Source organism: Pteropus medius, unplaced genomic scaffold (assembly GCF_902729225.1).
Source record: "Pteropus medius unplaced genomic scaffold, Ma_sr-lr_union100, whole genome shotgun sequence".
Taxonomy (NCBI): Eukaryota; Metazoa; Chordata; class Mammalia; order Chiroptera; family Pteropodidae; genus Pteropus; species Pteropus medius.
In genome coordinates this window covers 1,857,130-1,881,731 of record NW_024356248.1, presented here as the reverse complement: position 1 = coordinate 1,881,731, position 24,602 = coordinate 1,857,130, and the positions used below count along the sequence as shown (strand labels likewise).

General features: G+C 50.5%; 3 protein-coding genes across 4 annotated transcripts; 1 reads left to right on the top strand and 2 right to left on the bottom strand.

Annotated features, from left to right (window-relative positions):
- Positions 1 to 34: 34 nt before the first annotated feature.
- FEN1 (flap structure-specific endonuclease 1) lies at positions 35 to 4,338 on the top strand. Its single transcript, XM_039860121.1, has 2 exons — positions 35 to 309; positions 2,724 to 4,338. The coding sequence occupies exon 2, from the start codon at positions 2,745 to 2,747 to the stop codon at positions 3,888 to 3,890; it is 1,146 nt and encodes a 381-aa protein (XP_039716055.1). The 5' UTR covers positions 35 to 309; positions 2,724 to 2,744; the 3' UTR covers positions 3,891 to 4,338.
- A 1,874-nt stretch (positions 4,339 to 6,212) lies between these two features.
- FADS1 (fatty acid desaturase 1) lies at positions 6,213 to 20,037 on the bottom strand. 2 transcript variants are annotated; one of them, XM_039860119.1, is made up of 12 exons: positions 19,640 to 20,037; positions 17,497 to 17,607; positions 16,789 to 16,986; positions 15,996 to 16,097; positions 15,778 to 15,906; positions 12,311 to 12,371; positions 10,863 to 10,939; positions 9,883 to 9,980; positions 9,573 to 9,669; positions 9,216 to 9,295; positions 8,981 to 9,106; positions 6,213 to 8,630 (listed from the first exon to the last, which is right to left on the bottom strand). In XM_039860119.1, the coding sequence occupies exons 1-12, from the start codon at positions 19,829 to 19,831 to the stop codon at positions 8,579 to 8,581; spliced, it is 1,323 nt and encodes a 440-aa protein (XP_039716053.1). In that variant the 5' UTR covers positions 19,832 to 20,037; the 3' UTR covers positions 6,213 to 8,578. The 2 variants fall into 2 exon arrangements, with proteins under 2 accessions (XP_039716053.1, XP_039716054.1); XM_039860120.1 differs by lacking the exon at positions 19,640 to 20,037 and adding an exon at positions 19,368 to 19,549 and having other exon boundaries at positions 8,487 to 8,630.
- On the bottom strand, positions 17,869 to 19,361 carry LOC120600653 (uncharacterized). The gene has a single exon (XM_039860123.1). The coding sequence runs from the start codon at positions 19,280 to 19,282 to the stop codon at positions 18,338 to 18,340; it is 945 nt and encodes a 314-aa protein (XP_039716057.1). The 5' UTR covers positions 19,283 to 19,361; the 3' UTR covers positions 17,869 to 18,337.
- Positions 20,038 to 24,602: the final 4,565 nt, after the last annotated feature.

Below are 24,602 nucleotides of genomic sequence, written 5' to 3'. Positions count from 1 at the left end.
GAGCCTGCTGGGATCTGGGGTGGAGTAGGGGAAGCGGTGGAGAAGGGTAGGGTAGGATAGCTGAGCGAGTTCGTTCACCTTAGTCCGACTCTTCGTCGTGAGAGAAGCTGGCCAAGGGGGCCGAGGCTTGCACTACACTTCCCGGGAGGCTGTGCGCAGCGGCGCGTCCCGTAACGGGAGCGCGGGCTTTGGAAGGCAGCGGAGCGAGAGGTGACCTGCGGCTGAGCTGAAGCGGTAGCGGGGCTGAGGACTGTCCTGGGCGACACCGGACCAAGCGCTAGCTGCCGAGGCCTCGTGCCCCTAGGCCAGGTGAGATGACATGGGAAGCTTCTCCCAAGAGCAGCGGGGTTCGATTTGCGCTCGGCGCTATGGCGGGCCGGCTGCCGCTCAGGGCGGAGGCGCGAGTGCCGTCCCGCCACTTTTCCCATTGTGGTTCTTGGGCCAGTCGCGTAACCTCCGAGCCTCTGTATTCATTTGTAGAAAGGATAGTAACTTGTGTATTTCGACTAAGATCCTGGATGACAGTTTTAAACTTCATTCGTTTAGAGCCGTCTGTTGGATGCTGAGGCAGGATAACCGGCTAACAAGGCATCGCCTTCTCAGTACACGTTCCAGCAAAGGAGCCTGCTTGAGGCATGAGCCAGAGCATTTGTGGGGTCTGGAGGGAGAGGGAGAGGAGGGACAGGGACAGGGAGAGCATGTCGACAGGTTTTCACCTGTTATCTCAGTTTACCCTGGCAGTAATTCTGCAAGACGGGCATGGCATTAATCTTATTTTATAGATGAGAAAACCAAACTTAAATGGCTTAGTATCGTCACACTAAGTGACTTAATGATGCTGCACAGAAGGTAGGTAAACGCTGGCGCCCAAATTCAAGGCCACAGCCATTCACGGGGGAACTAAAATGAAACCTTGAAGAAGGGGGTCGAGGGTGGCAGGTAGAGGGCACAGTTGAGCAAGTGAGAAAAGGCCGGCCTTATCCTAACTTTTCTATGGGGTCCCAAACTATAAAGATAGGTTGAGAACCAGAGCATAGAAGATCTCGATGTCATGCAGAGGTGTCTGGACTTTTCTTGGAAGAAGGAATATCATAGGGCTGTTTCTGCTTTATTTAGAAAAAGAACCCTGTGAAGGAAAGGTGGGAACAATTCGAAGGTCTAGTATGATATTTCTTAAAGTGTTGACACATACCACACCAGTGGGTACACGATGACTTTAAGTTTCACTCAAACAAATCTTTTTTAATAATTATGCATTATATTAAAATATAACTGATAACATATCACTTAAGATGAGTTCTCTCTTTCAACTTATCTTAGTTTTGAAACAATGGTCTCCATTTAAGGAAGATATTAAGTGAGTGAAAGTACAGGCTTTAATTGGAAATGGCAAAAAATTGTGAGGGCTGTTTGGGCCTGACTGAATTTTGGACAATACCATTCTAGGAAATATTTGTTAAGGGGCCTGAACCATAGAAATGCAGCACTGGGCTGAGTGACTAGATCAAGACCTGGGGTGGGGTAGGAGCCACGGGGTCTACATCTCAGACCTGGTGGTGGAGGGAAAATACAAAGGAAAAGACTTAAAACTCCTAGCAACATCATGGTAGAAGTAGAAACTCTCAAGTGCTGTGGGGACACTGAGGGAGATTAGTGCAGTGTATGAGCAAGCCACATTAAAGAGACTGTAAATTATTATTAAAAATTTAGGGGTGACATTGATCAACAAAATCCAGAAAGAGACTTATTTTAAAGAACTGGCTCAGGAGATTGTAGGGATTGGCATGTTTGAAAATTATAGGACAGGTCATCGGGCTGGAAACTCAGGCAGGAATTGATGGAACCTTGAGGCAGAATTTCTTCGTGAAACCTCAGTTTTTGCTCTTAAGATAGTTCATGTGATTTGGATGAGCCCCCCGCGCCCCACCACCATTTGGAGAGCTACCTCTTTTACTTAAAGTAAACTGATCATAGATGTTAGCCAGATCTACAAAATATGGCCATGGCAACACTTGGATTGGTGTTTGATTAAATAATTGAATGCCATAGCCTAGACAAGTTAACACGTAAAACTAATCATCACAGCTGCTAGACGGAGAGAGCGGAGGAGTGAGTTGGGGATGTTCGATGACTGGTATAAAGGCACAAAGGAGGAATAAATGTGTTGTTCAGGAATTGGCCAGAAGATGGATACTGAAATGTTTGTTTCACCGCTTGACACATTCAGCCAGTGTATTATGGTTGCTTTTGTCTTTGTCTCATCTCAGCTTCATTGTCTAACCAATATTTGCCTGCCTTCCAGGACTCAGATCTGCCTTTATGATCCCTGGACTCCTCAGGACAGACCAGGCACTCTGGATTTGTGTGATCCTTGACGCAGACAATCTCTTGTAACCCTTATTGCACGCTAGCCCTATTGCTGCCTTATCCTCAAAATTTTAAGTCCCTCAATGACATCAGTAGCATCTTATTCTGCTTAGCACCCAGTTTAGTTCTTGATACTCGGAAAGCCTCCGTATTTACTGAGTGAACTTCTTTGCTAGACTGTAAGTTTCTTGACAGTGAGAACATTGTCTTATTCATCTTTTCATCTTCTGCAGGGCTGACTTGGTGTCCTTTTTGTTGCACTAAATTTATTTACTTGAAGGCACGAAGTTGGCGAGATAGCAACTTGCCCTTTTTGCACCCTTAAGTTTCTTGTTTTACTTGCCTTTCTTTTTTAGCCGTTCCTCCTCCGTGTCGCTATGGGTATTCAAGGCCTGGCCAAACTGATTGCTGATGTGGCCCCCAGTGCCATCCGGGAGAATGACATCAAGAGCTACTTCGGCCGCAAGGTGGCCATCGATGCCTCCATGAGCATTTATCAGTTCCTGATTGCCGTTCGCCAGGGTGGGGATGTGCTGCAGAATGAGGAGGGTGAGACCACCAGCCACCTGATGGGCATGTTCTACCGCACCATCCGCATGATGGAGAACGGCATCAAGCCCGTGTATGTCTTCGATGGCAAGCCGCCACAGCTCAAATCAGGTGAGCTGGCCAAACGCAGCGAGCGGCGGGCTGAGGCCGAGAAGCGGCTACAGCAGGCTCAGGATGTTGGGACTGAGGAGGACGTGGAGAAGTTTACTAAGCGACTGGTGAAGGTCACCAAGCAACACAATGATGAGTGCAAGCATCTACTGAGCCTCATGGGCATCCCGTACCTCGATGCGCCCAGCGAGGCAGAGGCCAGCTGTGCAGCCCTGGTGAAGGCTGGCAAAGTCTATGCTGCGGCCACGGAGGACATGGATTGCCTGACCTTTGGCAGCCCTGTGCTAATGCGGCACCTGACTGCCAGCGAGGCCAAGAAGCTACCCATCCAGGAATTCCACCTGAGCCGGATTCTTCAGGAGCTGGGCCTGAACCAGGAGCAGTTTGTGGACCTCTGCATCCTGCTGGGCAGCGACTACTGTGAGAGCATTCGAGGCATTGGGCCCAAGCGGGCTGTGGACCTCATCCAGAAGCACAAGAGCATCGAGGAGATCGTGCGTCGACTTGACCCCAGCAAGTACCCCGTGCCGGAAAACTGGCTCCACAAAGAGGCCCAGCAGCTCTTCCTAGAGCCTGAGGTGCTGGACCCGGAGTCTGTGGAGCTGAAGTGGAGTGAACCAAACGAAGAAGAGCTCGTCAGGTTCATGTGCGGCGAAAAGCAGTTCTCCGAGGAGCGAATCCGCAGTGGGGTCCGGCGGCTGAGCAAGAGCCGCCAGGGCAGCACGCAGGGCCGCCTGGATGATTTCTTCAAGGTGACCGGCTCGCTCTCGTCAGCGAAGCGCAAGGAGCCCGAACCCAAGGGATCCGTGAAGAAGAAGGCGAAGACTGTCGCGGCAGCAGGGAAGTTTAAGAGGGGAAAATAAACGAGTTCCCCTTCAGTACACCTCCGTGCCCAGAGTTATCTGCCCCGTCCCCTTGAGGGCTGGCACTGGAGGAGCCTCCCCTGGGGCAGGGAGGGGACTGCGTTGCTTCTGTGGCATGCGCCTTCTCAGTACTGCAGTTCCCTTTTCTACTTGATCTTACGGCAGGAAAGCCGCAGAGGTACTTTGTTTTCTTCTTTTTTAGCTCAGGAAAGTATGTCAGCCTCAAACTACCTTTCACTTTAATGGACACTGAATTCATTGTTACGTAAAAGTGATAGCAACAGGTTTTGAAGAAGGGAGAGGGAGAGAAATGGTGGAGACAAAAGACTTTACAGACGTGATTTCCCGGCTGGCCAAGCCGGTGGCCAGTGATGGTGGAACCAGACCACGCTTCTCTGGTTCAGCCTTGACCCACCATGAAGGAAGGACAGCCGGCAGGAAGACCCGGTCTTAGCAAATAGGAAGAGCTACTAAGAAATAAGACAGGCAGAGAGCTGGAGTCCATGGACTTGGCAACAAGGGTTCGATTACTGGCTGTGTGTCCTGGGGTGGGCAGAAACTTGAACTTGCTGTGTAACTTGAGTCCTTAGTCATTATTTAGAGGCATAAGGTGGTGAAGTTCTTCTCATGGCCTTTCCGAGGCAATCAACTGAGTTGAGACTTTGGGATAAGATGCTGTTGTTATGTGCTGTTTTTTGTTTTAAGGTTATGAGAAGAGTCAATAAAATTATAAAAGTAACCAAAATTTCATGTTCTTTGAAAACATGTGATATGATATCCCAGGCTTAGGGCAGAATGTACTGTTCTCTTCCTCCCAAGATAGCGTGCTGCAATTGCACCCTATTAACAGATGGTTTGAGGAGTGGCCACAAGATGGCGCCATTCCCCATAGACCGGCCAAATCAGCTTGAGTGGTACTTCAGCCATTTGGAGGATACCGAGTTCATCTTGCTGGGAAAGGAGTTTTAATAAATTGAGTAGGTTTCTAGTTTTCCACCCGTGTGAGTTACCTCCTTTCTCAAGGAACTCCTTTGAGGAAGCCTCACAATTTAAATCAACTACTAGGTAGCATCCAAGCATTTACAGTACCAGTTTGTAAATTGTGAAAGCTGCCACGCAAAAATCACCTCCTTATTCCTTCTGTGATGTCAAATTCAGGTTGCTGTTTCTTGTAGAGATGGTGTTTTTGTGCTTCGAAAGTTTTATAATCCTGATAAAACTTAGTAGGGAGCTGTCCCGTTTGAGTTTCTTAACTTTTTAGCATTCCTATCACTGTCATTTGAAGTTAACAAGGACACTTATGTAAGAGGTCTGAAATTTAAGTTGACGTTTTGACAGATTAAGCAGGTGGAAGACTAAAGATTAGTGGTTTTCAAAATTGTTAATGGAGCAGCCTATCTTTTAAATAAAATCTCGTGGAATCTCGGGATATAAGAGCTCTTGGTGAAAGCTTGAATGGGATCATCTTTCCAGCATAGCCCTCATATCTAGGGGACTCTGAAAACCACTGGTGTCGACAGAAAGTTCTGTGTTGAGGGCAGGGGTCTTTTTTGTTCACTGGTGTCTCCAGCAGTTAAGTAAAACTAATTTTCTGCAGATCGAGTGGAGCCACACACCTATGGAAGCTCCATTTTCTGATTCAAGTAATTTGATTCTAAGCCTGCAGTAATGCTGATGGGTCCCAGAGGTGGTAAGACCTCAGGGAGCTATCACCTCAGCACAGTAGTTCTAGTTAAGGGCCTGCACCCTGTGCTAAACAAGCACGTAGTGGTGTTTTCCTCTTGCTCTTTGAAGTCGACTTGCCTAGTCTTTTCTAGATGTTTATTGCACACCGCAGGGAAAATCAATTTTGCAAATTTTTAGTTAGCATATTGTTGCTCAGGTTGCTGTTCTAGTTAGGTTAAAAAGGCATTGCTTTATGTAATCCAGCTCTGAGACGTTGTGCACGTAAAGAAAGATTCAGGCAAAAACGGGACTATCCGTACTGAGACTGAAGTTAAAAAGGGTGAGGACATTGCCTCACAATAGGAGGAAGCAGTGCACGTAAAACCTGCCTGTTATCTAGGTAATTTACCATTTGAACATGCAGGTATCCTGGGAAGGGGTTGGCTTTTCTTTTCCTTGCCATAGTCCACCTGTGCTTTAGTGTTTTCTAGAGGTCCCGATGTTCCTTTTTCTGTCCAAGGGGCTTATGCAAAGGGGAGGCTGTGCAGGGATCCATTCGGACGAGAGAGCCACAGAGGTGGATAGTAACTTATAGGAGAGGCACAGGTGGTCGGTCCTATTGACACATGCAGGAGAGCATTGCGGATTACAATAGCCTTCATTTGGTCAAAATTCATTTTATTTTCAGATTTACTTCATTGGGATGTGGTAACAAAATTGGCACATACAAAAAGGATATTGATAATGGACCTACTTAAGAAAATGGCTCCAGATAAGTAAGTGGTTGAAAGATGAAAGTAACAAGACAAACAGTTGGAGTTTTTAGGAGTTCATACGTTGTTAGTTCTGCCACAATCTGTGACTGGAGGTGACTTGTCCTATCTAAGCCCGTTTTCTTATCTGTCATTGGATTTGAGATCACTCATGTTTCCACTGTAACTGGACCTTTTTGTCACTGGAATGTCCCTTTTGGGCCATGAGGCCACACTGGTCTCGGTTAAGGAGAGAAGGCCACAGTGATTGAGGTGCTTTGAGGATCAGGACTTGGCTCAATAAGCTCCACTTGGTTTGCTCAGATCAGGCTGCCTGAGGCCAAAAGCCAGATGGCTGGATAGGCTGGTGACACCACACCCAAACCTCAGGTAGCAGGGAACAGGGATGGGGAAGGTCAGCACCTATGGAGTGAGGAAGCCAATGAAAATAGGACTCTTCAGTTCTGCCGCTCAGTTTTCTACCCAGGCTGTTTTAAATGATTCCGCCCACATGGGAAAGATCTGAACTCTTCTGCAACCTGCTCTCCCCCATGTTTGTTTTTTAAATCTTTTTGTCTTTGCTTTGACAGACTTCGAAGAAATCAAGACAGCCTTTCTATGGATGGCGCCTAGTCTCATCCCAACGCGCTTCATTTCCTTGATTGCATTTAGTTTTAAGACAATGGCAAACTCTCCCAGGGCTGGGATTTGTCCTTCTAGTTTGAGGTTCCCTCCTCCTAGTGTCCCAAATGCTCAATATGCTTAGAGTAGATGCTGCTGAACAGGCGAAGAGTCCCCTTGCCTGGACTGAGAGGCCGTGGGTGTGGGAAGGGAAGAGAGTGTGAATGCTGGTGACAAGCCCTGGAGTTAAAATGAGACCGGGGGAGAGGGGGACACATGACATTCCTATGTCTGCTCTGTAGAGATGGGTTAAACTTTTTATCTTTTAAAAACCACGAGATTAAAAAAAAATTGCATTTCAGTATTAGACTGATATGCTCCAGAGATTATTCTAAATTCCTACCTGGTCTCCAGCAGAGAAAGACACTTGCACGAAGTTGACAGTTAATTAAGATGCCTAATGACAGCAACGTTGATCACAAACTTGTTTTTATCTTCCTATTTCTGGTTTAGAACTATGAAGTGATGACATTTAACACCACTGCTCCTGCTCAGAAGTAATGCTGTAACAATTTAGGTTATAGAAAATTTCTCACAGCTTTTATATTCTTCATGACTGAAACCTGTGTTTTCCTCATGACTGGGAGGTGACTCAGCATCTCCTAGCTCGGTCCCTTGCGCTCACTGCCGTTGTATTGAACTTGGACTTATAGGTAGGGAAGCAAAGAGAAACCATTAGGAGCCCCATTTGTTCCTTAGGAGGAGAAGATTAAGTCGTCCCATCTGCTCACTTGTATACAGAGCAAGAAGTGGACTCCCTGTCCTAGGAGTGTTTTGTTCCTCGAGTGCTGGTTAGAAGAGATGAATCAAAAGCTGAAGGGATTTTTAATGGCCAGCAATTCTCTTTGCTAGCCATTTTGGCAAGACCTAGGACCTTGGTACCCTGGATGGCACATAAGACCAAAATCAGTAGGGGCAGCATCCTTCAGGGCCAGATGTCTCCAATACCACATCCTGGCCTTTGCCCTGCCTGCTTCTAAAAATGGAGAGAGTGCTTCTCCGGAGGCCTGAGGCAGACATGTCACACCCAGCCCAGAGTGAGCTGAGCTCCCAGGCCCTGCGTTTTGTCAGGTCTCGGAATTCTCAGTGCTAATGCTTCCTTTCTACATCTTGCTCACAAGGTTCAGCTGCTCCCTCTCCCTCCGGCCTGCGAACCTCTGAGGCTTGCAGGCGAGGGCGGAGAAGGCACTGGAGTGGACAGGTGAGATGAGCTCACCCCTTTCCTGGGCGGAATTTTAGTGGTAAATCTTGCTGATTTCCGGGCTTAGTAGGTCCTCCCTATTCTAACACCTTCCTGATTCCCTCTTTGTTCGCTGACCATCTGCATCTGACAAATGAGCAAAAGGAAACAGCAGAAGTTACATCCCTGCCCCAACAGCGCCATCCCTTCTTGGGGGTGGGGGGAGGGAGGAGGGGTGTGTTCCCATGATCTGCCTAGAAGATAAAGGGGAGGGGTTTGAGCCAGAGCCTTTATCTCCTCAAACCCACTCCCTCTGCATATAGAACTGTAGTGGCATCATCCCTCACGCTCCCCTCTACTTCAGCTCCAGAGGCTCCTCCTCCATATGGGGGGTGGGGGGACGGCTGTTGTTATTGGTGGAGATAGGCATCAAGCCAGAGCTGCCCCGACTCCTTCAGTGAGCTGTGGGGACGAGATGGAAGCAGGCAGTGAGGCGGACTGAGCCGAGCCGAGCCCAAAAGCCAGACCACCCACCAGGAGTGTAGTGGTGCTTGCAGAGGTATGCAGCCCGTGTCCGCGACCCTTCCGTGTGAATGCTTTCCTCCCCTCTGCCTGAGAAAGAGCTTGGGCCATGGCACTGAGAGCAAAGGACCGACCTTGCCCCAAGACCGATAAGAGTGCCCTGCTTTTGCCTTGGCGACCTCCATTCCAGACAACTGGGAAAAACTTCTGCCCCCACCCCCTACTTCACCACCCCCCTGCCCTGCCCTCTCCCTGCCCTTCCAGCCGTCTTCCCAGGCTCAGATACTCACTGCACAATGTCGGCAAAGGCCGAGAGCAAGGGCTTGGACTGATACTCTATGCCATGCTTGGCACACAGGGACTGCACCAGGGGAGCCACTTTGTGGTAATTGTGTCGCGGCATCGTGGGGAAAAGGCTTCAGGGAGAACGGGACAGTCAGTGGCTTCTGCTCCTCTGCTTCCCCCACTCCCCACACGTGGACCCTCCCTCCCTGAGACCCGGCTTTCCAGCTCCCCCCGACTCACTGGTGCTCGATCTGGAAGTTGAGGTGCCCGCTAAACCAGTCATTGAAGGCGGACTTGTGGACGTTGCATGTTGCCTGGAGCTGGAGGAAAAGGTCGGGGAGAGCATGGCCCTGGATGCCAGGTGGAAAGGCTGGTCCAGCCCTCCCAGGTAAAGCTGTCTGAAGGGAGGGACCGTGGGACTGTCCCTGGTCACTCCCTTCTCCACATGGTGACAGGAGAGAAGCTTCAAGCTAATAAGGCAGTGCTGCTGGGGACTTTCGTCATCGTTACTGCCCCACCCCGTGCCCTGCATCTCTGCCTACCCACCCCTTTTCTTAGTTGTGTTATGCCCAGGTCTTCCAAGTGACTGTCCCTTACCTGGGTGGAGACCCAGTCCATGTTCCGGTCGTGATCGATGTGCATGGGGATATGGTTCATCTGTGTCACCCACACAAACCAGTTGCTTTCCAGGAACCTGGTGGATAAGGCACACAGACGGAAACAGTACAAGCAGAGTCTGGAGTTCTCACTCTCCCTCAGACACCCGCTCCAGCCTGGCCACCTTCCCGAGCCAACACCTGACATAACCCCTGCTACCCGGAGCCCCAGCGTAGTCCCCAGACCAGACCGGTCACTCCCAAATATCTGCTTTTCTTCGCCAATCCCTACTCCTCCCATCAAACACTACCTGACCATGAAGAAAAGACCCAGGAGGCCTTTCACCCCCAACAACGGCACATAAGTGAGGAAGAGGCGGACGTAGAAGGTGGTCATCCAGGCCAGGTCCTGCAGGGGGAAGCAGGCAGCATTAGGACTGGCGCAGAGCATCTCACTTCACCTGTTTCTTTGCATCAGGTGTGGCCATTCTCCCAGGTACCCAGGCTGGATTGTCTCCTCTCAGTTGCACAGTCCTGCAGTATCGAGTGCCACTGCTCCTTCCTTCTGACCCTAGTGGCACCCCCAGCCCTCCTTGCCTGTTTCCTTGACAAGAGCCAGGACCTACAGGGTCTCCTTGCCTCTAGCTTCTCCCAACCCATCTAAACCCTCATCCCTTCGTCACGCTGCCAAATAAATCTTCCAGCACCACGGCTCAGTCTGTGCCAGTGTCCTGACGAAATCTCCAGCACCGTACTCCTCCTGACACTCGAATCCTCCACAGAATGTCCAATGACAGACCCACCCCTCACTACCCAGCTTCTCTGTTCAGAGTCCATTCTCCCTCCGCCCCACCTCTGCCTGTCCACCAAGGTCAGCTAGAAAAGCAACTTCACAAAGACTTTTCTGATGCCTGTCACCCAGCTAGTTGCAGTCGGGCCCCTTTTGGAATCCCAGAACCTTCTGCCTGTACCTCTTTTCTCTGGTGTCAACCGCATCTTGCTTCACCAGAAGTTTCCTGAGAGTTGGTGCCATTTCTCACTCATTTTCCCCAGTCCCCAGCCCGCCCCTGGCTTTATTCCCAGCACAAGAACCACAGGAGAATGAAATAGGCATTGGGAGTCCGGTGGTCTGATGAGCTCAAATCCTGCCACCTAGAGATAAGGAAGGTCCGCACCTGGTTCTATTAGGCCTGGAGTGCATCTCAGTGGGATTTCCCCTGGAGAACCCCTTTGCCCTCCCTCAAGGTCCTGGAGACAAAGGATGTGGGACTCCTGGACCACAGATACTCACCACCCACTTCTTCCGCTGGATAACAAAATAGAAAATATACCACTGGAAGTAGAGAGGCAGCAAGGCTGGGGGCCCAACTGGGGAGGAAATGGAGACAGGGAGGAGGAGGTGTGAGCAGCATGAGGGTCACCAGAGAGCCGGCTGGTGCTGGAGGGACGGCCTCTGGCATTTCTGCTGTCTCCTGTTGTCCCCCTAGCTGCCTTGGCACTCCTCGATCCGCCGGAACTGGCAGGCACTGAATGCAAGACTGAAGAGGGCAAAATCTCCCGAGACCACGCCAGGAGGGTGAGGGGCGGGAGTGGCCTTCTTTTCCAGTGGAAGAGGGCAGCTGGGGGAGGTCAAGCCCCCTGCGTGGAACTTGCTCTGCTCCCACTGCTAATTCATACTCCTGGAGTTTCCCTGGCAACAGCCCTGCCCTTGCCTGGGGCCTTCGCCCCGACCTTACACCTGTCCTGACAGTCATCTGCCGTGTGTTCCATGCAGGTGAAGGGACAGGTGTGTTAGGAGACAGGGAGGTCCTGCTGAACCTTCGCAGACTGAAAGCTTACTTCCCTGGACTAGGGAAACAGGTTTGTGGCCCCCAACCTGAAGCCCAGAGGTCGGCTGTGGGAAGGGGCACGTGGCTTCTCTGAACACTGAGAATTGAAGAAGTGGGTCCAGTCCCACGTGCTGCCCCATTTCCTTTTCCGTATCCTTTCTCTGCATGGCCCCGATGCTCCCCTGTAACCCCCCACATTACAATGCCCACCTTCGCTCCTCTATCCCGAGATGCCCTGCATTCCTACATTCTTTCTCCCGACATTTCTGCTCCAGCCTTACCCCATCGCCCTTTCCCCAGGTGTGGATGGTTAATACACAGTTAAAATAAATTCCTTCGAGTTAAAATGGAATCGCTGGACTCACACCCTCCCTTCCTTTGAAATTTTAAATTTTTAAAGGAGTTTTAAAACTGACCATTATGAAACAGATTTTTAAACGAGGGAACAGTCTTCAGAAAGAGCTTAAGACAACTACAGAAATGTTTTCCTCTTCCCGCAACGGCTCCTCCACTCCCTCTTTGGGTCTCATCTTCCCATAACTACATCTGCCTTTGTTTCCTTGGGGCTTGGACTGCACCCCACCAAGTCCCTAGACCCAGGAATGTGTATGACAGGGTTCAAGGTATGGCTTAAGGCTTAGTCAGGATGGCCCCACCCAACCACTCCGTGAACCACCTTTGAGCAAACATCAGCATGACGCTGGCTTTGCAATGAGAACAACCTTTGACCGAACATCAGCCTAACTGTTGGCTTTGCTCAGTTGAGATGGTAGGCTGCTCCCGCACAAGGAGTAACCTGTTGGGGCGAAGTAGTTCCTCTAGCCTTTACCTAAAATACCAGAATCCCCTGGAGAGTCATCTCCTCACATCCCTCCCAAGGGAGTCCCCCGTGTTGGAAGGAGACACTCACTCAAGAAGAAGTATTTGTGCTGGTGGTTGTATGGCATGTACTTTTTCTTCTGTTTCCCAAGCTGTGAAACAAACAAACAAACAAACAAACACACACAAATCAGCACCCACAGACTGGTTACCCGCTCCCTTCACCCTCTGACCTTGGCCGTTCTCTTCTCAGGAAGCTCTGCCTACTTCCAGGGGCTGCCAGCTTGTTGTTATTGGAAGGCTCTAGCAGGCTCAGCCCTACCTCCAGCACTTGGCACATAAAGCCCAAGGCTTCAGTCTAAGCGTGCCACACCGTGGCACGCAGCTCAACGATCCAACACACGAGGCACGCACACGACAGTGCCTTCCCGTCCTCGGGACTCCCGTTTATCTGAAGACACCTTTGTACCTTTGTCGTAAGGTGTCCAGGCCCTTCCACCCTCTCCCCTTCCCTTCTCTCATCTGGTTCTTTTTTCACACCAGCATCTCCATGGACAGCCATTTTTACTCCTACACAGGTCAGCGTTTCCTCCACATCCAGCCCTGAGAGACCCCCGTCCACATCTTCCAGACTCTGGACTCCAATATGAGCTTTATAAAACTCCTTGTGGACAGGACACCAAGAACAACTTGGCAGTCTGAAGATTCTGGCAAGGTTTTCCCCAGTGAGTGGTGGTTATTTTGCAAGTCTAGCTACTGAAGACAGCCTGGAACCTCCAGCATGGATGCACGGAAACAGGACAGCAAACTCTGCTTTCTCACTTGATGACTCCTTTTGCTCTTCTTGCTCCAATTAGTTCTGGCGACCAGAGGACCACAGGGCTCAGGAGAAACTACCCAGAGCAAAATGCCTGCTCATTCTTCTTTCACACTTCTACCCACTGTTTTGACAGGTCATCTATTGAAAGCTAATTCTGTACTTCTGCTAAATGAAGCATTCTTTCTATATTAACTGATTCATTCGACAAGTATTGGGCACCTACTATGTGTACCGTTCTAGGTGCTGAGGATATAGAGGTTCCTACCTTCATGGAATTTATAATTTGAGGAGCTGGTGATAAATCTATATACAGAGCTCAACACAGGTATAGATTAAAAATAAGACAATACGACACAAAGTGAAGAAGGCAGTGTTTTAGCTGGGGTGGTCAGACACGGCCTCCATGACATTTGAACTAAGTACTGAATGATGAGAAGGAGCCAGCAATGTGAAGATTCAGGGGGACAGCATTTAAAGCCAAGGTGCAGCCAGTGCAAAGGCTTGGGATAGTCAAGGGACAGAAAGGTGGTCAGTATGACTGGAGACAGTAAGCAACAGGGGGGAGAATGGTTGAAAAGGCCAGAAAACTAGGGAGACGGCCAAATCAAGTTGGACCTTACAAAGCCCTGGTAAGGCCATAGAAAAGAGTGTGGATTTTATTCTGATGGTGACCGGAAGCCACTGGAGGGCTTTCAGCAGGTGTGACACAATCTACTGAGCTTTAAAAGGCTCCCTGGCTAGCAGTGGGGAGAATGTACTGTAGGGGGCAGGCATAGTCCCACGGAGACCAGTGAGGAGGCGCCAGCAATAATCCAGACCTAGGATGGACCAGATCTGGGGTGGGGAAGCAGTGGAGCTGAAGTCGATGGATGTGGGGTACATTTTAGAGGCAGTTATTAACAGGGCTTGCTGATATGGGATGAAGTTCATCCCATCCCAAGCAACATTACCTGAGAGGGGGAAACCAGAAGAGGAACACCTGTCTTACTTGTGGGGTGGGGCAGAGCTGCGGCCTCCCACTTTGAAACTGCTGTGGAAAGGAGCCTGGTCCACTGCTGCCTGCTCAAATGGCAGTCACGTGCCATTACGCTCCTAATAACTGCCCTGCTGTGCTTTGACTCTTGGAAGCCAGGGGGTTATATTTAGGGTCAGGTGTCCCCTGCAGCTCTTGTTCTCCAGAGGAACTGAGGTGGAGGCCACTGGATCAGCACAAGGATCAATGCCCAGTCAAATTGTACCCAGAGAGAGAGGGCGAACCAAGCACCAAGTAGTCTGTAGCCCAGGCATTTACTAACATACGAACAGGCGGCCTATCTTCAACCTCCTAACTAGGTAAAAAAAAAAAAAAAAAAAAAGGCTATTTGATTTAGATCAGGCGTTCCTATTTTTAGTGTCTGCAGATGAGGGGCTACTGCAACCCCTAGCTCAAGCAATAAGGCGGTGAGGTGTAAAGGCTCTCTTCCCTTAGACTCTACGCCCACACCTCTTTAAGCTCCACCCTTGACCCATGGATGTTGCTGTTTCTCCTTAAGAACTGGATCTCTGAAGGCGGGGCATCTCCTCCCACACGCTCACGGCCCCCCGGGAATGGTCCGTGGCTCCACCTGGGGTGCAAACCCAGGACCTTCTGGGTGTAAAGCAGACATGGTAACCACTACACTATGGAGCCACCCCAGACTCCTACCTTTTTTTTTTTTTAACTCTCTGCAGTCTCACCAGAAGTGCTACCAAGCACTCCATGCTCTGCCTGATAAATAACCCACACTGCCCTCAAAGTAGCCGCCTGAGCCAGGAGGAGGCCACGGTTGGTTCGTCCTTACACATTGTTGACCAAGACGCAGTGCTGGACGTGTAGGGAACCAAGTCAGTCCCCATTTAGGAGGTGGGAAAATTAGGACATTACAGACAGGTGAGAAAAGCTTCAAGGTAGGGGCTCTTGGTGTCAGGAGAGGAGCGCCAGGCCACCTTGAACTCATGCCCGGAACTGAAACACATTTAATGAGAGTTTAAGTCTTGTCGGGCTGAAATGTCATCCAGACATGTCATCAGGGGGACCTCAGTGCAGCCTAGAGCCATGGGACAAGGGACTGTACATGAACTTTTCAAAGAACCCCGCTGGCCATTCTCTTGCATTTTGCTCACTAAAAGCTCGCTGGGTCACCCTCGGGCGTTCTTCCTTTAACAGCCACATTACGATTTGTGCTCGCAACCTCAGATGACAAGTCAGACCCCGTGCTAACTAACCCAGCAGTGAGACTGGGATCAGGTGGGTGGGGAGAATTATTTAGCGAATGAATATTCCTGGCACTGGGCATCAAAGATGGGGAAGACTGTGACACAGTAGAACACCAAGGTGTCAGAGACAAGAATACAAAGTGAGCGGCAGGGGGGATGACAGCCTGGGGTAGGAGTATCAAAAAAGCACCCCAGGAGGGCCATCCATCATCTTCGAAAGATGATCAGGGTTTGAGCAGTAATCTCCTGGTCATCCGTTGGATCCTTATCAACATGTGGTACCTTTCTTACAAGAACTTTTTTGCTAACTTGAACTCATTTGGAAGGACAGGTGTCCTGGAGAGCCCGTTTACTGCCTCTTGGCCCCCACGACTTCCAAATGGTGGGGCAGCTGGCCCCCCATGTCTTCCCCACACTGACAGCATTGTGAGCATGTCTCCCAAGGCCTTCTGGGAGGGCACATTTCCATTGTCCAAGACCTTTCCATTGATACCTCTGCTCACCTCCACGGAGAGGATCTTCCCCAAGGCAAAGAAGAAGGGGTGCATGTTGATGTCCGGGTCTTTGCGGAAGCAGTTGGGCTTGGCATGGTGCTGGAAGTGCAAGTGGTTCCACCAACTGGCAGGAGCCCCCTACAGAAAAGCAAGACATAAGTATGAAAGCCAAGTGTCCCCCTTCCCTCACTGACCAGTTTCAAAGAGCCGCTCCCCATCCCACTGACCTTCAGGTGGCCAATCACGAAATGATGCAGCAGATGGTTCCATGTGGAGGTGCTGAAGACAGACAGGTGCCCAAAGTCATGCTGTAGCCAGCCGGCCTGGGCCTGGGCGAGAAAGGTTAACACTAAGAGCAGCTCACCAGCCTAGTGTCCCTCTCACTGACCCCAGCCACCCCGCCAGCCTCTCCCTCATCCACCTATGCCTGTGATGGCCACAGTTCCCTAACTGAGCACATCAGGAAAGGGGTCGGGAAGCCCGGGTCCCACCTAATTCACATGACAGTTGGGGCAAATCACTGTCCCTTCCCTGTTCTTCAGTTTCCCCAGCTCTGGAGATCTGTGACTTATGATGGACTGAACATCCAGACTACAGAAAAGGACAGAGGCAAGTAGAAGGCTTGACAAACGGGTCTGGAGAGCCAAGTATTAGGGCTCAAGCATTATCAGTACGTATGGGTGTCTCGTAAGGAAGAAGCCAAGCCCTGCTGAGAAAACCGGAATCTTGGTCCTTGGCACACTTGAGCTGTAGCAGAACCTGAATGCGAAGTTTCAGAAGAGAAACTCCGCAGATGAAGGGAACCCCAGGAGAAGCAGCTGGAGAAGCGGTGGTGAGAGAGATGAAGGTGCACAAGTGGCTACTGAGCAGATGAAAGCCACAGACAAGGGAATGTGTATTTCTTTCTGTACTGACTCTCCTGCATGTCCTCAGCTCGGCCCCGGTCCCCTGAAGGGTACAAAGAGCTTTCCCTGGGGATGCTGAGAGTAGCTGTGCTCTTGACAAGCCAAGGGCTCTGACCTGAACTGTGCTTAGCAGCACTGCGCAAAGGAGGAAGGGCACATAGGATGTCCCAAAGACCCACAGAGTGAGCCAGGCCGCAACATCCAGCAGTAGGATGTGTAGTAGGTACAGCAGGAAGAAGACATGGTTGGCTTTCATGAGCCCCATCTGTTCCACTGTGGCCCGCAGCTCCCGGAACTCATCAGTCAGTTCTTTCTGAGAAAGTGGAGAGAGAGGGACTGTTATTCTTCCCAGCTGCAAGCCAACACTGTGGTGACGAGGGCCCTCTTAGGCTTAAGGATGTCCCGCCCAGGTGGCTGTGGGAAGTCCGCAGTCCTAGGGAAACACAATACTGAGGACCGATGACGGGAGGAGGTGCAACGGGATTGTGCCATTTACTGACAGTACGCTCCTTGGCCACGTCGTGTAACCTCTCTGAGCCTCAGTATTCTCATCTGTAAATATGTGAGGATTATATGAGGTTACGCTTGGCACAGAGCACGGGCTCAAGATAGTCTCATGTTGATGATGATGATGGTAGCGGTGGGGACCTTGTGAGAACCTGAGTTCCAAAACTCCACTCCTTTGGGCTGTGACCCAATGACTATGCAAAAGAAACAGGGATCTCAAGACTCCCAAGAACTACCGACTGTGGTCACCTGTGATCCTATGTAGGGCTTCCTTCTACCCCCTGCCCCTCAATGGTCACAGCAAACGGGGTCTCACATTCTTAGTGGGCTCAAAGCTGGGCTGCTCCGGAGACAATTCCCCAATCAGGAGAGAATTCATGTACTTCCTCACAAGGCCCTTGTTGATGTGGAATGCCACAAAGGGATCCTGCAAGGGTGGAGAGAAAGCAGACCGGTGAGGAAGCCAGCCCAGCCCCCATGGACACCTGGAGGACTCCCACCAAAGGCCATCCTCCTGACCCGGCAAGGAGGTTGTACCCCAGTTCAGACAGCACCTTCCTCCAGCCAACTGTCTTTCAGGATTCTCAGACATTTTCCAGGGGTCCAGAGCTCAGGATCACCCAGCATCTGTGGTCGAGTGTCAAGAGCAACACACCAATGAATAGGGAGGCGCGGTGGGGTCAGGCAGAGTAGTAGGGGCGGAGCATGGACACAGAGAAACCTCCCAGGGCTGGCCTTTCCTCTGGGCGTTGCTAGGCACAGCGTTTACACACTAATTTAAGTACTGGTGAGAACCAAAATGGATGTGAGACTTTTAGCAAGCCCCTCTCTGAGCCGGCGTTCTCCATAAAATGTGATGAGGGAAGCTTCCCATACCCGAACTGGGAAACTTTTGCATTTCGCCCCCTTTCCTCTGCTGCTTGTTCCGGGTGGGCTTCCATATTTCTCCTAGTACTTTGACCGCCCCCTGCCCCGGGGCCGCTAATTTTAAGTTATGCGAGGTGGGGGTCCCTGGTGATGAGATTCAAGTCCGTAGGTCAGGACGCCCCAGGCCCTCTGGGGAAGCGGCAGGCGAGGCGGGAGCTGGGGCGGAGCCGGCGGCCAGTGGCACCATACAGCTGGACCAATCGCCGTCTCCGCGGCGGCGGGCCCCGGCCCTAAATCACACTGCAGGAAGCCCTGGTGTTAATGGCCCCTGTCTGCGCATGCGCCGGTCCACGCCGTGGCCTTCCGCGCTGTCGCGAGTCCCCAGTGGTCACTCCCGGTGACAAGCGCAGGCTCTGGCCTCGTCCCCAGGCCCGGCGCGCCAGAAGGAAGGGTGTGTCCTCACTCTGATGTGCCTGTGCTGTGCTGCGACATAATGGGAACCCTGGTGGCTCGAGGCGCGCTCTGGGATGGCAAAAGCGGAGGGTGGGGACAGCGGAAAGGGTGACACCGCTGGGCGCTGAAATGGGAGAAGAATGTACGGGAGGGGAAGCTAGCGAAGCGAAAGCTTCAACCGTTGGGCCCCAAGGGTGACCCCCGGCTCTCCAACCCAGCAGGGAGGCGCCAGGTGCCTTAGCTCGGAGACCCAGTGGTCTATAAAGAAAAGCAAGGGGCTGGAGCGCGCGCTGAACCCGCAGCCGGGCGGGAGTAAGGAGGCTTGCGACCAGCCCCGGAGTAAAAACCGCAGTCCGCCGCGGCGAATAGCTGGAGACCACGCTGGCCTGTGGTTGACTGACCTCCCCACAGGATTCGAGGACCATTCCGGGGTCCTCGCCAAGTGTATGTTGATGTAGGCCCCCCACCTTCAGCAAGTCACGCCCATTTCCCTCCTGTGCACCAGCAGCCGCTAGCCCTCTCCCGCCGCTGCGACCCCTTCCCCGCCCTTCGGCCTTCAGCCGCTGCGGGAGTTCCCAAGGCAGCGGGCGCCAGGTGGCTTCCCGCCTCAGCCCTTTCCCCACGAGTGGTTCATTCTGCTCCCGCTCACAAGCGTAGGCCAGCACTGCCCAGTCCAGATGCGGCTGCGCTCCCATCCCAGCCAAGAACACAGATCGACACCTTCTCCCTGCCACTGACCCCTGCCCCCTCGGCCGCAGCACCGCTGTCCCGGCACCCTGCATCCTCGCTCTCTCCGCTCCAGCCCTGCTCTGGGCCTGCCCACGCCTGGAGACCGCAGACTCGCGGCCAGAGACGGAACGCACGCACCGGCCGCGCGGCCCTTTGTGTACGCACGTCGCCGGCATCCATCTCCACTCCCCAGACTCCTGTTTTCACAGCCCCTCCTGCCCTTGCATCTCGTGTCCACAGCACACCCAACCCCTGGGCAACAGGTATGCTCCGGAGCTTTCCGGCTTTTCCCCGAATTAGTTGGCGTTGGGCTGTGGGAGCCGAACTTCCTGCCTCGGATCCCGAGCCTCCGGCCGCGGCCCCCCCGCCCAGCCCCGCCTCCTCCAGTGCCGGCGTCTGGCAGCGCTCACCGTAGCATCCTGCCCCGCATAGTGGCTGATGACCCGGGAGCCCCCAGGGTGCCGGCGGGTGAACTCGCTGATGTTGTACACCTTCCGCTCTATCACCAGCCACCGCTCCTTGCCGCGCCCAGAGCGCTGCGCCACCTCGTCCCAGGTGAAGTAGCGCAGGGTCGGCCCCTGGGCCGGGGTCTCGGGGGCCATCGCGGCCTGGCGATGCCTCGCGCCGGCTGGGTAAGGGCGGTCAGGAGCGCACCGACCTTGCGTGCTCGGGGCAGGTCTGGTGGCGCGCGCCGGGAGCCTGCCGCCCGCGCTCGGGGTTTTCAGCACCGGTGGCCGGGACCACCGGGCCCGGCTGCGCGCGCTCCCATTGGTCGAGCCGCGTGGCGCGGGGAGCGCACCCCCGCCTTCCGGTGAGAGCGGGCGGTGGCAGGCCTGTGGCGGGCACGGATGCGCGCCCCCTCCTGGCCTCCTTTCCGGGGTCGCAGCTGGATCCCACTTCCCTAAGCACGTCTTTCGCTCCTAGGGGGCGCCGCGGGCGAGATAAAGGTTCCCGTGGTGGAGTTTCCTGGGTGCGGGGCCAGGATCCAAGCGAGCGGCGGCCCAGGGTGCGCGGGCCGCCCTGGGGCTCTGGGGGAGGAGTTGGCTCAACCGACGGCCCGGGGCTGGGGGGCGAGAAAGGCCTGCGGGGCTGGCGGGATTAGGAGCGGTGGTGATGGGCGTGGAAGGAGCTGTACCTGCGTTTGAGGTTGCCCCGGGGCTGAGGCTGTCCCAGTGATCGACACTGACCTAGGGGCATCATCTTTAGTCTAAGAACGCCCTCGCCAATGTCTGGACGCTAGCCCTCCAGGAGTACACCTGATAAACTCCCATTTCCTCGGCCTGCTACTTTATGTGGCCTGAAGTAACACTCTGATAACCCTTGGCAAATTACACTGTGAACAGCATACCTGTGGTTTATTAAGTGGTTGTGTGTGTGCCGGGGGGAGGGAGGGGGGCGGGGGGCGCGCCAGGGAGGGAGCGTTAATGCTTTGCTTGGTATAACGTTAAAAATGCCCCTCAATTTTTGTAACCCTCTTTGCCTTTTTTGTTGGTTTTTCTTTTTGTTCTGTTTTGAGATTAACTGGGATTCTTAAATAAAAGGAAGTGGCCCAGACTTCTAGGAGCCCCTTGGGAAGAGCCCGGGTCTTCAAGCTAGGGCATCTGCTCCACCTTGGAGGCACCTGGGAATTGTAGGAGGCCTTTAAATCAGAGATTTGAAGCAGCAGCGAGAAAACACCCAGAGGCTGGGTGCACCAGTCAAGGAGCTGCTGCATTAGGAAGAGACCCAGAGTTTGCATGCTACCCTTTATTCAACACCTTATAAAGCACTTACTACATCCCAGGAAGCTAAGTGTTTTGCAAACAATTGGCTCACTTCTCCTTGCAACCCTATGAGGTAGGAACTATTGTTAACCTCACTTCAAGATGGGGAAACCGAGCCACTGAGCGGTTAAGTATTTCATCACACAACTAGTAAATGGCAGGGCTGATTGGAAACCACCTGTACTCTGAACCCCTAAGCTCTGCTGTGTCTCCTCTGATTATACTAGTATGGGGACACTCTGATGGGACTATAGACAAGGGAAAGGAAGCAGAGCTTATCCCATGCACTGAGCTAGAGTCTGAGCCACTAGGAGTCATGGTGATACATGACTGGGAGAAGTGTGGCTAGAAAAAGGACCTTAATCCATTTAATCAAAACCCCTCATTTTATAGATAAGAAAATTGAGGTTCAGAATGGGGAAGGCACGTCCCAAGTTCCCATGTGGAAGCTCAGGTAAACTGACTTCCAGTTAAGAAGCCAGGCCGCTGCACCTTGCTCAGAAAAGATGGTCCACGTCGCTTCGTACAGTCAATTTTCTGTACAGTCAATTTTCTGTTAAAAAAAAAAAAATCTTGCCCAGCAATTCAATAGTGCATAACAAGAGCTATAAAATGATCTGTACTCTTTGATCAAGCTGAGATAGGATAGATAGCCCAGGGACACTCTTGGGAATGTGGGGGCTGGAAACTATGCAAAATGTTTATAGCAAATGTAATAGCAGAAACGAAGTGACTGTAAGTCCTGACAATAAAAAATCGTCAAGCTCACTAGGCTATATTAGCACAGTGAGGAATTGCAGAGTGATTAAAAATCACCAGGATGTGAACTATATGGATAGGCAGGAAATACTTTGCATCGGGGAAAAAAAAACAATCGAGGATGGACTCAGAGATTACCATTACAGAAGAAACCCACGGGTATTAAATAACAGAAGAGAGTCTGCCATGATGGAAACATTTCATAGTTTAACATTCTTAAGTTTTTTTTCCTGTAAAGTTGCTTAATCTCATGAAAGAAAAATATATTTTGCTTAAACCGTTATTCCTGTAGTGAAGGTGCTGTGGTGTAGAAGCTAACTTATACTTCTAGTGAGAATGACTAACTTCTGGAAAAAGTTTGGCAACTTTATTTAGAAACTTAAAGCTGTTCTCAATAATTCCATGCTTAGGAGTATAGTCTAAGGAAATCCTTTTGGAAAAACGATTTTAAAACAAAATATTCATTGAAGCAGTATTTACGATAGCAAAAAAAAGAAAAGTGGCAACAATCTGCCCATCAATAGAATATTATGCAGACATTAAAAATAATGTGATGAAATTTTAATGGCTGAGGAGATAATCACACTGGAAAAAGACTAGAAGGAAATGATAATAGTGATTATTTCTGGATGGGTGGAGCAAGGTAATTTATACTTTAATACTTTCTGAATTTTATATAATGAGCATGTGTTACTTTTACAATCAGAAAAAAAGTTTATGTGTAAAAAAAAATGCCACTTGTAGGATGATTCTTCGATGAACCCCACCTACCTAAAAGCATTAAGTGTTTCATTCAACATTTGTGGAGTGGCTGCTCTTTGTCAGTTATTTCAATAGGTGCCATTAATAAAAATCCAATATCATGTGGCTCATGCTTAGCTAAGTCCGCTGAGAACAGACAAACATCACTGATTATAGATCAGTAGGATAGAGGCAAATTACTTCTCTCTTTCTGATAAGCAACAATTTAAGCAGTTTGTATGATATGAATTTGCATTCATGTTTCTTTGCTTTGTAAGTATTCTTATGCCAGTGTGATGTATTTTGACTGCCTCCCTAACTCAGTTGTAACCTGGGGCAGGGACTGTGGATTCTGTTTTATTCTCCGTGATATATACTCAGAATACTGTAGTTTGGAGTTCTGGGTGGAACAGTAAATTTGCTGAACTGATAGTTTCAACCTGAAAAAAATACCAGTTTGCAAGCGTATTAAGGCCACTGCGCAGAGTCTTATTGCCCTCTCATGTCCCTATACACAAATGGTCATGCAGATTGTAAACAAAGCATTTCCGGGCCTGAGTTGGGGGCCAACTGGATAAATCCTTTGCCTCGTGGTTAACTTGCCTTATCCAATAAATGAATCACATGCTTAATTCCAGGTTGAGACTTGTGAATACTCCTAATTATGGTGGCTAAATATACTAAGGGAACAGAGAGAAATCAGCTTAAGACCCTAATGCCAATTGTAATCAGACTGTACTTAAGTCACACAACTGCTGAAGACTATTGGACTTAAGGAGGAGGCGTGGAAAGTAAATGTTGAATCAGGCTGCATTCAGAGCCCATGTGCTGCTGCCAGGCCTCGGGAAACCGCAGGACAAAGGAATACTCCTGCCGGGATTATTAGCAAACCATTTCCCCATACCCTGAAGAGAAAGCAGAGTCCTAAAGTCGTACCCTACACAAAATAAACCCAACCATTCATTCCCTGTGGCATGAATGGGGAACCTATGGAACAAAGGCTGGGGATTGCTAGCATGCCTTTCATGCTACATACTCATACCATCAAAGGAAAAAAAAGTAAAAAAGTCTTTAAACTGTAATTCACAGATACTAAGAATGACATATAAACTGAATTCTCCAAACACTCGGGGTCTTTGCCTCTGTCTTTCGGTCTGTCTCTTTTTTTTTTTTTCTCCCTGTCTTTTCTCTCTGTCTCTCTGTCCCTCTTGGCTCTCTCACGCCTTGTCTCTGAGAGGAGACCAGCTCTGTCTATGGAGTGTTACCCCTTCTCTAATAAACTTTCCTTTTGACTCTAACTCTGGCCTGCGCTCGAATTCTCTCCTGCACTCAAACCTGCTCTCTCTAGGTGCAGGGCTGGAATCTCCACTCGGAGAGATTTGCCCTGTCCTGCATCAATTGACATAATCTGACATGTGAGTTCAGATTTTGATCTGTTTCAACAAGGGACACAATATCAGACGAAGGACTTTACGAAGTGAACAGGTGTAGGAGGAAGAATATTGTTTGTGCTTGGCCGTGTTTCAGCCATCTCTCAGGCCATTAAATATCAAAGCCATTTTTGTAGTATCTGGGTTTCCATGAAATTAGGTAATTTATGGGGACGAAGTCGGCCCAATGCTCAGCACACTGTAGGTACTAATAAAGTTAACTGAATCTGCCATGTTATAAGAAAAATCATCTGTAATAGCTCTCTAGGTAATGTCAAGTAATATATTATTACAAAATAATTTATGACATGTAGTGCTTAAACTACAGAGAGAAAGGATCTCGACGTCACACTTCTATTAGAGGCAAAGAGAAAACTAGAAATAGGATATTTTCTCTTTACCACATTATAATAACACCAAGGGTCGAGGAGGAAGGGTACGGAACTCATGGACGTGAACCTATGGGATTTCCTTAATGCAATCTTGTTGTGTAGACCATTAGACACCTTATAGACAGGTATGTTAAACCCACTATCTTATAAAGTGACAGATCTAAGGAGCTGGAGCCACGCTTAAAAAATAGGAGGTTCGGGACTGGAATTTACCCCAGGACTCATTTATACCTTGGAGTTCCTCTCTGCAGGAGTTCCTAGACAGTGGGTTCCATAAGCGTGTTTGAT

Bases quoted from the DNA above. Each gene is read 5' to 3' on its own strand.
- FEN1 (XM_039860121.1), top strand. From the start codon at position 2,745: ATGGGTATTCAAGGCCTGGCCAAACTGATTGCTGATGTGGCCCCCAGT.
- LOC120600653 (XM_039860123.1), bottom strand. From the start codon at position 19,282: ATGCAGGGTGCCGGGACAGCGGTGCTGCGGCCGAGGGGGCAGGGGTCA.
- FADS1 (XM_039860119.1), bottom strand. From the start codon at position 19,831: ATGGCCCCCGAGACCCCGGCCCAGGGGCCGACCCTGCGCTACTTCACC. The intron at 15,907-15,995 runs GTCAGTGGGATG...GCTTTTCTGTAG, and splicing joins TCGTGATTGGCCACCTGAAG to GGGGCTCCTGCCAGTTGGTG. The intron at 9,670-9,882 runs GTAGTGTTTGAT...CTTATCCACCAG, and splicing joins GGTCTTTTCTTCATGGTCAG to GTTCCTGGAAAGCAACTGGT.